Source organism: Scardinius erythrophthalmus, assembly GCF_964197995.2.
Source record: "Scardinius erythrophthalmus genome assembly, chromosome: 8".
Taxonomy (NCBI): domain Eukaryota; kingdom Metazoa; phylum Chordata; class Actinopteri; order Cypriniformes; family Leuciscidae; genus Scardinius; species Scardinius erythrophthalmus.
In genome coordinates, this window is record NC_138228.1 from 14,562,087 (window position 1) to 14,574,448 (window position 12,362).

The 12,362-nt window shown below is 36.8% G+C and overlaps 2 protein-coding genes across 5 annotated transcripts in view; both read right to left on the minus strand.

The window, feature by feature from the left end:
* Window positions 1–6,853, minus strand: part of fgd4a (FYVE, RhoGEF and PH domain containing 4a) — a 54,395-nt gene extending 47,542 nt beyond the window's left edge. The window contains exon 1 of one of the 4 annotated variants that reach the window (XM_081372845.1): window positions 6,476–6,853. In XM_081372845.1, coding sequence (XP_081228971.1) covers window positions 6,476–6,587 — 112 coding nt within the window. In that variant the 5' untranslated portion in view covers window positions 6,588–6,853. Of the gene's footprint in view, window positions 1–954; window positions 1,089–1,220; window positions 1,371–6,475 lie in introns of those variants that run through there. The other 3 variants (XM_081372842.1, XM_081372844.1, XM_081372843.1) reach the window with 3 other exon arrangements.
* A 734-nt stretch (window positions 6,854–7,587) lies between these two features.
* The window catches only part of bicd1a (bicaudal D homolog 1a), a 56,870-nt gene continuing 52,095 nt past the window's right edge, over window positions 7,588–12,362 (minus strand). Inside the window, exon 9 of the mRNA XM_081373321.1 lies at window positions 7,588–9,349. Coding sequence (XP_081229447.1) covers window positions 9,238–9,349 — 112 coding nt within the window. The 3' untranslated portion in view covers window positions 7,588–9,237. The remainder of the gene's footprint in view (window positions 9,350–12,362) is intronic.

The window sequence follows — 12,362 nt, forward strand, 5'->3', positions numbered from 1 at the left end:
TTACACACTAACTAAAGTTTGAAAAATGGGATCACAAAGAACGGGACCTTTAATTTTAATGAATAAATTGTCTTTGTAATCTTGTCTCTAAAATATATAGAGTGTAACAGTGCCCAATTTTTTTTTTCCATTAATTTTTCCAAGAGTAATTACAAGAGTGCTTCATGGGAGTGGGCGGAGCTAAAAAGCTATTTTGGAGCGTTTTGCTTTTTCAACTCTCTGATTGGTGTAATTGTCTGTACAGCATCATGGGTAATGTAGTTTTTCACTAAGAATTCCACTTTTAAACAATTGTTTTAAGAATAAGCTTAAATAATGACGGCTGACGGCTTTCTACGGATGTCACCAAGCCCTTGCATTTTTAACCCCTTCACTGCAACCACCAGTTATATAGAGACCATTTTTCACAATCCAATAAATAAAATGGATTAAAATGTGCAGCAAACTCGTTTCATATTGACTTCAACCCTTAACACATTTAAATTACACATTTTGTGGGTGTATTTTGTAATTTATTTTTTGTCCAAGCTCTTTCTGTGATAAACACATCTAGATGGTAAATCTTTTTTTTAAAATTCAGATAGTAAACTTCTCCAGGTAGCTTGCACATAAATCTCCTCAAATTCTTTCTTTTAATGCAGTATTTTAAAGGGATAGTTCACCCAAGAATTAAAAAAATACATCATTATTTATTCACCCTCATGAAATTCCACATCTGTATGACTTTCTTTCATCAGCAGAACACAAAATAAGATATAGTGCGTTTGTCCATAGAATGAAAGTCAATTGGGTTTAAAACAACATTGGATCACATTGACTTTCAATGTATATAGACACAAAAATATATATATTTTTTTTGGAACGCCATGAGAGTGAGTAAATACATTTTTTTTGTTAACTATCCCTTTAACATTGACTAACAACTGATGAATAGTTACTGAAACACAACATTACCTTTAGTTGGCCAAAACCAATACTTTCGACGATGCTTCATTTTTCTCAATCCATTCCCCATGATCTTTTGTTTTGTGATTATATGGATGCAGCTTTCCTACTCATGCTCATTCATTTTTAAATCTCGACCGGGCACGAGTCTGAGTTCTATCAACAGCCTACATTCTCTGACAACCAACCACTGTTTTCTTTTCCAGAGTCATAGTAAAACTTCTCATGGCTGGCATGTTGGAGCTCATTACAGCAAGAACTGTTGGGTCACCTACCCGAGGCCGTGCGGAGGAGGAGAGCTTTCCTGAGGCCAGAGCCCAAAAAATCCATCAATGTCCATCAGCAAGACTCCAGTACACAGAGAAAATGAGTTAAAGACAAAGATGGAAGTGCAGGGAAGAATCCAGGGGTTCCACATAAGGAGTGACGAGAAAGCAGAGGGAGAAAGTGAAGCCCAGCTTCCTGTAGATGAAGAAAGGACAAAAATATCCACTGTATCACCACTTCCTCTCTAATTCCCTCTTGTGCACACCTATAAAAAGCAGTCCAGTTTACAAAAATCAAGCTCTTAAAGATCCAAACGTTCCTTTAATGGTAGATGAAGGAAGAGAGGATTTTTTTCAGAAAGCTTTTTACTCAAAAGCTGAAGATTTCAATGTTTTGCCATTCATTGATGTTGATTGGAGAAATTTACGTTTTATGTTTCCATTCCAGGGATTTCCGTTAAATCTTGAGTCCAGCAAGACTGTAATGTAATGTGGTTGAAAGATGCTCCTGGTGCTGCAAGTCTCCAAAAATCAGTCTGGTCCTAGGCATGATGTTCGAGCTACAGGATTGCCACATTCCTCCAGCCTGAGCGGGGGAAACTCTAGACAAAAGTAAGGAAACTCCAGCACTGCAGTGTGTTTGCTAAGCAGATGAATCACATCCAAATTGACCAAGAGGAAGGACATGGGCAGAACAGCCCTGGGTGGAGGGGTGGGGTACATAAGATCTATTACTGTTACACTTATGCTCATAGGTAAACAGTGCAGAGATCTGACCTGGGTGAGCTTTGAGTCAACTAAGGGTGAAATAAATCACCCAAGGTCTTAAAGACTCTACAGTCATTAAGACAAATGAAAAGACAGGAAGTTACATAAGGTGCAACTCAAAATCCTACATCCTTTAGAGCACGCCATCGCCAGACCTAGACTACCTTTTTAACATGATTACCAGTCTACTGTATGATATGACTAACACAAGACCTTGCAACATCCTGTCTGCCGTGTATTGTGTTCTGCACAATAGGCAAGAATGGAAGTCACCTCCCTATCATCAGAAACTGGCAGGAAGTGCGTCATTTTGAATTGACCTTATAGGACTTTCTCATGAATATACCCCCCCCCCCCCAAAAAAAAAAAAAACCCACACAACAACAACAACAACAACAACAACAACAATGTAACATAAATAACTAATGTCATGAACCCTCCCCGTGAGTAATTCAAAAATGTCTTTGTGAAAACTAAATTCACTTTGAGTGGTCCTGTCTGCACTACAGGTTAAATGTTGTTTCCTTCTTCATGTTTTTGAAAGAAATATCTTGCATTTATTTGATCAAGCATACATTAAAACATGAATGTTGTTAGAAATTATTATTAGAATTTAAAGTATCTATTTTTAATATATTTTAAAATGTTATTTATTCCTGTGATAAAAAAGCTGATTTCTTTTTTTTTTTAAGATGTAGGCTATACCAAGAAAGGGGGAAGGACAAATATAAAAAAAGATGCAAGATATAAGATGAGATTTAACATTTTAATAAACAGTCCTGACACAGACTTACAGAGCAGAAGCTACTCTGTTAACACTACGCTTTATGTCTCAATTTAGAAATAGCATCAGAAATGTCCATTAGCCTCTGGGCACATAATTTTTTATATTTTTTTATATCATACTGCCACCTGCTGGATGTTTCTACATGTGTACCTGCCTTTAAAAAGCTATGTAGAGTAACATCCCTAAAGCTAAGAGTGTTATGTCAATTCTTTGCTGATATGACAATATTTATTTTAGTCTAGATCTCAGTGTTAAAGCTGAAATAATGACCCATTTCCTGTGGCTATTTAACTAATCCTTAAATATTTACTGGAGGATAATGAAGGGTGTGTACGAGTTACATAAGTCCATGAGTTATTTATCGCCCATCTCTATCATATCTCTCACATCACAAACTACAGCCCTGCTACTCCAGAATACACGATTCACAACAAAGTCTTTGGCTCTGGTGATGTTACGACAACAGATCCGTCTTACCCGAGTCTGACCCGAAACCTCTAAAACACTGACTTCAGTGTCTCAGAGGAAACATGGGATTTAGTGAAGTGCCACCAACAGTTAATAGTTACCTTTAACAACAACTTGTGTAAGTGGAAACTAACAAAAACTAGCTTGTTTGATCAAATCCCAAAAGCTTGAAGAGAAAAGCATTTCTAAAAATACATAGAGCATAAATTTCAGGAAATAGCTGAGGAAATAGCTGTGCTTTTTCCTGTTTATGCATTCAACTCTATTTATTTATTTATTTATTTATTTATTTATTTATTTATTTATTTATTTATTCTTTCTTTCTTTCTTTCTTTCTTTCTTTCTTTCTTTCTTTCTTTCTTTCTTTCTTTCTTTCTTTCTTTCTTTCTGCACATACAGTGCTATGCATAAGTTTAGACACCCATACTAAAGTTGACTAAAAAGAGGAATAAAAAATCATCTTTTGGAAACTGAACTTAATGCCTTAATTTAAAAAATTAGGAAAAATCCAACCTTTAAGGACACCAATTTTCTTTGTGAATGAATAATGTATCGTAAATAAATAAATATTCTTCCTTAAAATACAGGGTGCATAAGTTTGGACACCCCTATGTTAAATTCCCATAGAGGCAGGCAGATTTTTATTTTTAAAGGCCAGTTACTTCATGGATCCAGGATACTATGCATCCTGATAAAGTTCCCTTGGCCTCTGGAATTAAAATAGCCCCACATCATCACATAGCCTTCACCATACCTAGAGTTTGGCATGGTTTTATTTCAGTTAGCCTAATAGCTAGTTTGATTTGCATTGAGAGATGATCTTATGGAAAGTACTCCATGCTAATCTCTAGGTATGGTGAAGGCTGTGTGATGATGTGGAGCTATTTTAAATCCAAAGGCCAAGGGAACTTTATCAGGATGCATAGTATCCTGGATCCACAAAGTAACTGGCCTTTAAAAATAAAAATCTGCCTGCCTCTATGGGAATTTAACATAGGGGTGTCCAAACTTATGCAACCTGTATTTTAAGGAAGAACATTTATTTATTTACGATACATTATTCATTCACAAAGAAAATTGGTGTCCTTAAAGGTTGGATTTTTCCTCATTTTTTAAATTAAGGCATTAAGTTCAATTTCCAAAATATGATTTTTTATTCCTCTTTTTAGTCAACTTTAGCATGGGTGTCTAAACTTATGCATAGCACTGTATATTCTTCACTATTACTTTTGATTATCTGGTGCGAGCATAGATAATTGTATTTTGTGACTGATTCAGAGAATTATCTTGATTTCTCTATTGACATGTCAAAACAAATGCTGATAGCGCATGACAAAAATGCTCACACCTCTTCTTATAAATTGCACTCGTTGCCAATTGCCGCTCGCATCAAATTCAAAGCACTGATGGTTGCCTATAGAACAACCACTTGCTCTGCACCCCAATACCTAAACTAGCTACACCACTTAGAGAAAAGCCTGTGTTACGCAAGTGAACGGCGCCTTGAGGTGCCACCCCAAAGATTGTTGCCCTATTGTTGGTTTGATTGCTTCTATTGCCCTCCTCATTTGTAATTCGCTTTGGATGAAAGCGTCTGCTAAATGCTTAAATGTAAATGTAAAAATGTAAATGTCTAAGAACTTTTACAGCTATTTAGGAGAACTTTTAGTGGCAAGAACATAAATACGCCTCCTGATCATCTCTAATATATTATAAATTCAGAATTGTTTGGTAATGTTGGAGATATTGCAATTTGTATTTTTGCATAGTTTCACATGTTGGAAGCTAATTAACTAAACAAATTCCTCCTAAGAGCTATGTGAATCAGCAAAGATCTAACTTCTAACTAGGCTATTCAACTCCCAAAGACATCAACAACAAACTCCACTGCAAGCTCCTCATGCTCATTCCGATTCACTGGAGAGTAAAGATAACAAGCACAGAAAGTGGATCTTCACCAGATAAATAAATGAGACCGGGTCACCAACTGCAGCCTCTTCAATAAGATACAGTACCAAGAGTTCTCTGAACTGACAATAGTGAATAGCCGGCCGTAAGAATAAACACTGTATTAAAGAGATAATCAAATCACTTTTTGCCTGACCTAAATAAATTAAAATAGAACCTTTAAATATGCAACAATATCCAAAGGATAACAATGTTTTGCTTTTGTTGAAAGGCAAATGATGCATTGGCATTCATCCAGTCACAGACACACTGGACTCTATGGCACCAATTGACTTCTATACATCAGTGTTTGTACTGTGCCAAGCAGAGTATTCTTGACAGTAGGCTGTTATTCCTATAAACACAGACTGACTCAATCCAGTTCTTGCTCATTCCCTGACCTTAAGCTACAGAATTATGCATGCTGGTTCATAAAGTCAGAGATGAGACATGTCACTATTGCAATTCAAACACTATAACGCAACCCGTTGGGACTTGTTCACTCTCATATCCTGAGCTTACAGTACAAACAGGGTTTTCTTCCAAAGAAGAAAATGGAGTCTGGCATTTATTCCAATGCACTTTCCCAAATCTCTTGTGTGCTGTAAGAGATTAAGACAAACTACGATCATGAATTTGAGCATGAAAAGATTGTACGAACTGGTTTTATATTAAAACTATCCTAACTAAGAACTATATATATAGCCTATATATAAGTAGGCCTAGGCATACATGTAAAACATTTTTCTGAATATAAAAAATATTCACAAATATTTTATTAATAATGAATTCATATCAATAATAAACATTCTGTGGGTTCAAATACACAAATATTTTGCAAGTAAAAACATGTCAAGGGCTGATAATTAAGACGACATAGCCAACACTATATCGTGGCAACGATATTATGTTAAATGCATCTATATTACTGTATAGGCCTATCATTAATACTTATAAATGTATATATCATCGCAGCTTATAGAGGGCAGGAGAAGTACAGTAACACAATTACTCCTGATATGACATTTTGGTCTGATATGACATTTTGGTCATATATCGCACACTTAAAAAATCATTAAAAAAAAGATTTAGCTATAGGGCCTATCAGATGTGTCGTTATCACATGCTGTCATAATCATTTTTCCAAGCTGACAGAAGAAAATATTTCCACAAGCCTGACAAGATAGCAGTTTTTCCTGAAGGCTGACAAATGTATCCGGTGTATTGGACGTTTGACATGTTAAGGATAAGCCCATAAGCGGACTATCCGGTCACACCTGACCGCTGCACTCACCTGAGGATTCCGGGCATTCCTCCGCCGACCCTCCTGTCTTCTTCGGCTTAGACTTCCTCCTGATAGCGTTTCTCCTCAATTCACTCATGTTTTCTTTAGTTCGTTCCAACATTTAAAAGACTTGTTTTACAAATTGAATCCTTTGTACGTAAGCAAATGGTCGTTGTACGACCACACAGCATTTCAGCGAAGTCCTTAACTGCGACGGTAAACGGTCAGTGTTACGTAAAAGTAAAGCGAGACGCTTGGTTTTAGTGTTTTTGTCAGATTCTTTGACTGCCACAAGTAGTGCACCGCACGGAGTCAATCATTACCGCTTTACAGCCCATATCACCGCCCTCTAACCGCTCTGATAAAACGATTGGTCCAGTCATTTCCTCTGTGCTCATCTGACCCCCTACTGTTTATTTTGACTTGCCGACCTCAAAACATTAGTTTGTGGAAATTTGATAAATCAATGAGTCGAATCTTTTGAATACATACCGCTTCCAATGAAATTAGAGGACAGGTTGTTGTGCCGAATTTTTAATCCTTGCCAGGGGGATTCTCTGCTTTGAAGAATAACTTGCCTAAAAAACAAACAAACTGTAGACTATAAAGGGTAATGCAATTAAATTAAATAAATAAAGTCAAAATTTAAGAAGGTTAAGCAATCATTTTCTGAAAGAAAAAAAGCTATGTTTGGGGATTTTGATTCATCTCAGTGAGTCGAATCTTTTTGATCCTATTCACCTAAACACGGCTTAGCCAATCAAATTAGAGGATCTAGAGACTGTTGTACACTATTTGACTGGGGTTATAAAAAAAAAGAATTAAAAATTATAAAATATATAGAAATTGTAAATAAAACATAATTGCAAAAAAATAAAATTAAAGTGCTTTTACTTTTTATTTTTGTGGCAACCGTTTTATAAAACCAATAATTCTAAAGCAATAAAAAATATTTTAACAATATGAGTTGTAAAAATTAGGAGTTTATTTTGCTCAGTCTTCTAGACTAGACCTAGGTGCAACACAAATGTGTGCTGTGATATACTACAGTAGGCCATGCACAAAAAAACCTTTCACACACATCTTGTCTCATAATCAGGACAGGAGCCAGTGTTATTTTTAAATTTTATTTCACGAAAAACTTATGTGGCTTATGACCGTATACACAAAAATATCCAGCGCTAAGATCATGCTTTCACCAGTCCACACCATGTGACATTGTGGGTGTTATTCACGATATTTCACTTCAGAGGCAGAACATTTACCACAATCTGTAGTTAATAAAACTGAAACTCCTCTTGTCTTATCGGAAATGCTCGAAAAGAAATGAATATAGTCTAAAACACCAAATGAATGGGTTAGACTGAACAGAAACTGAGAACTGGGAGCTAAAAGAGATTGTGAATGAGACCATTTATCTTAAATCGTTCTTTGTATGTCATTACATAGACTGAGCTTTGTTCTAGTTCCACAATGGAGATAGTTATGCTTTGAGAAGCTGCTGATTGTATTCTTCATTTAGACGCATTAATAACCTTTCAGTCATTCAATGAGACTGAAAATGTGTTTTTGTGGTTTACTGCTGTATAAAAACAATGACATCTGATATTTAATCCTGCTGGTACAAATCACGGTGTGATTGGAGGAGAGATGACCAAATGATTTAAAATGATCCTGTGCCTGTTTCAGAATGCATAGATAAATATGTTTGTGCTTTACATAAGGTCAATATTAGATATAACTTAAAGAGAAAATAAAACCGAGAGAGGAGGAGATATGTAAAGAGAGATTCTAGTGAATATGGGATACTAATAATTATGTATGCTGTTTATGGAGCAGATCTGAGAGTAATAAACCCACTTCATGTTCAAATTTAGCAGCGCACTGGGATCAAGCCCCATTCAAACTATAACGCCACTTCCTCAAACATGATTTTTGCCCAACTAGGCCTACATGTCCACTCAAACCTCAAAGACTTATCTGACATCACTTCAGCGATAGAAAAAAACAATTAAGGTATAAAATATAATCTTTATGCATATGCAGAGCAATAACGGTTAAAAAAGGACAAAGAAACAAATTCCATGTGCAATTACGTTAAAGAAGCTGAGAGCAAAACTCAATTGTATTATCACTGAAACGCAAACATCACCTCAGGAGCTTGAAGGTCGAAATAAAAGTCACTCAAATATCACATTGAACATTGTTTCTACTTGTTGAAAGTTACGTCTCAACAGTCCATTTAACCAGTATCACCTATATTCAACCATTCAAACATTTCTCTCTATTATGTCACACTTTTTTTGTGCGTTTTGAACGTCTAATATTAGCTTAGACTGATAATGGCATACTGTAATGTACTCCTGGGTTGATGTAATTAACACTATTTTTGTGGTTTAAAAGTGTATTTTCAAGCAAAGCTGTATCCGTATCCAAAACCATATTCATACCCAAATAATCAGACATACCACAAATAATATTTTAAAATAAACAAATAAATAAATAAAATAATAAATAGATAAATAAGTGCATCAATCCATTTCTGTTTGCTCTCATCTTACTCAACATGATAATTAGTACTTTCACAATAAGCACCATTGAATAATCATCCAATCTCAGTGATTGGGAGAGAAATTAGGTTGGGCTCCTCTGGGATCAATCACACATGGAGAGGGGCATCTGATTGGCTGGAGGTCATGATTGACTGATGTGCTCCGCCCCCTTCATCTGTCTCTGTAAGGATAGGCCACTGACAGTTGATTGACAGGAGACTAAGGGCCAGAAAGATGAGAATGATTGGCCAGACAGTTGAAAGGGTCACATGGAAGTCTGGAGTTGGCCGCAGGTATCTGGTCCTCTTGAAGAGCTAACAATACATTAAGACTACCAAGAGACACACGGCACAGCCAGAAGAGAGAAAAAAAGAGAAACAGAGACCATAAGTTGGTGTAAAATGAAATCGCCATATCCTGTTCCCTGTTAAACTGGAGGAATTGCTATAGAAAAAGAATCATGTAAATAATTCAGTAGCTCTGACATAAGCATTAACTCACTTTTGACAGACACACAGGGGCACATGCAAAAGCTAGTAGCCTTTAAGCAGGCAAAGCGGCATAGGGATGAGAGGGCATCTTAATTTTTTATTTGCATACACTACCGGTCAAGAGTTTGGAATAATGTTAACATATGTGTTAAATTATATTTATCTCTCCACTGATTCTGGAGATACTGTGGTTCTTGTTCTCTAAGATCTTTCGGCAGCTTTTGATACCTATCTAGACTAGAGTCTTGGGTGGGTCTAACAGCTTTTGTTCTGACATGGTTTCAGTCATACCTGTCTGACAGAAGGTTTTTAGTAAAGATGGGTAATTTCTCCAGCTCTATTTTGGCTCCTTCTCTTTTTTCTCTCTACATGCTACCTCTGGGCGCTATTCTAAGGAAACATGGTGTATCACTTAATTTTTATTCCAATTTATTCCCAAATTTATATTCCAATCAAGAGAAACAACCCTGTAGCAATACATTATCTTCTGCTTTGCTTAGAGGAGGTTAAAGCATGGTTAGGCCAAAATTTTCTGAGGTAATTGTTTTCAGCCCAAATGAAAATTCTCAGTGTATAAGCCCTGATTTAGAGAGTCTTTTGGCTTTTAAATCCACAGGGGTGCGGAACGTAGGTGTTCTTGTTGACCAGCCTTTAAAATTTGACAAACACATTTAATCTGTAACCAGTTCCAGTTTCTACCAACTTCGTCTACTTTCTAAAATCAAAGGCTTTCTCACTCCAAAAACTCTGGAAATGGGCTGTTCATGCATTTATAATGTCTCGGCTAGATTACTGAAATTCCTTATATTGCGGTATATCAAGTTCTCAAATTGCTCGTCTTCAGTTAGTCCAAAATGCTGCGGCCAGACTTATTCGTAAGTGTCGCAAATATGAACACATCTCTCCGATTCTCAAATGTCTACACTGGCAGCCATTTTGAAAGAGAATAGATTTTAAAATTCAATTTTTTTTTTAAATCTCTACATAACTTAGCTCCTGCCTACAGGGTGACCAGACGTCCCGAAATCTAAGCTGTTGTCCCGAATCCGGCCCTAATTGTCCCAAAAATTATACTAAAGCAAAATCTTGAGTAGTTATTGTCTGATAAAACATTAAAAACTGTCCGTGGAGGTTGAGTCGTCCAGCCCCCCGCCAGCTGCTCATTGGTTGCAGCATCGTTTTTTGTTTCTTTTCTACAAAGTTCTACAAAGATTGATTGATAAGCTCATTTTCATTCATTCTTTTCAAACCCCAACACGCCGCTAAAAAGTCAGTCGTAAAGGAGTGATTGATTGGTCGCGCCACCGTGTGCAAAAAAATACTTCAGCCAAATGTCTGATGTTGGGTTACACAAAGCAAATCATCTACACAATTATTTAGTTTTCTTATTTAATGACCGACAATTTAGTTGTAATAATAATTTTGGCATAAGGCTTATTAGTGTTAGTCTGATTTACGCACTGTTACAACAGTCATTGTTTTTTTTTTTTCAAAATGGCATTTGAGTTCATAATTTAATGTTGTTGTTTTTTTGTGGCAGACTAAAGACCAATGACAGACTGTTGATCTTTGAATAAAAATATGTTTGATTCAGGTTTGAAATTCATTATCTTTTATTATAGGCTATGTAGTCTAATATCATAGTAGGACTACCCGTCATTAGCCTGGTAATACCAAACTCTGCTACTTCGCTTGGCTTCGTAGACAGAGTCTGGAATGGCATAATAGAGAAGTGTTTTCTCTCTCGCGGGGGGTCGCTTGTCTGAAGTTTAAAATCATTGGTTACCCGTAAGCCAATCACATAACGTTTGGTTATGGCGTGTGTTATGCGCATGCTCAGCCGCATCTAACTTCCACTGTAGACACATGTATGATGCGAAAACAAAACCATCAAGCGAAATACCGGAGTGAACATGGCTGTGAACGACTTTTGCGGATTATGTGAAGTAAATCTACGCATCCACGGTACAATCAGCGTCTACGTCACGGCTCTCAGCCCGCCCTCTGTTCGTTGATTGGCCCGGCTGTTTTCAGGCCGGAGGAAAACGGAAAGCTATGACGCTGTCTCAGACTGAGTACAGAAGCGAACTGAAATTGAGCGGAAGTACGAAGTCTGACGTAGTCAGGCTAACCCGTCATCCGAACACCGTCCCGAATTTAAGCCAATCTCATCTGGTCACCCTACCTGTCTATCTCTCTGAACTTGTTCATCCTTACACTCCATCCAGAAGCCTACGATCCTACGACCAGACTCTGCTGGTAGTCCCTTGCGTTAGAAGGGAGCGTGCATTTGCGGTGGCAGGGCCACGACTCTGAAACACCCTGCCTCTAGAGATTAGAACGGCCCTCACCCTGTCTGTCTTCAAGTCTCGGTTAAAAACCTACCAGTTTTCTGTAGCATACTGATCTCTATTCTTAGGTTGGTTTCACTATTTTATATTTGAGTCTGATGCTGTTTTGCCACTTTTGTTTGACTATTTTATATTTGAGTCTGATACTGTTTTGCCACTCCTGTCTTTCCATTCTATATTTGAGTCCGATCCTGCTTTGCTACTTCTGTTTTACTATTTTATATGAGTCTGTCTGATACTGTTTAGCTACTCCAGTTTTAAGGTTGATTTTAGTTGCTTCTTATCAGCACTTTGGTCAGCCTAGTGGCTGTTGTAAATGTGCTATATAAATAAAGTGAACTTGAACTTGAACATTTAAAGTGACTTCTTAAAATGGCGATGACTCACCAAGGCAGCATTTATGTGCTGTTCTGTATTTAAAGGTGCATTAAACAACTTATGTTAAAAATACCCGTTTTTCTAACCCATACATGCTTAAACAATTGCCTGATGGGCTGAATGA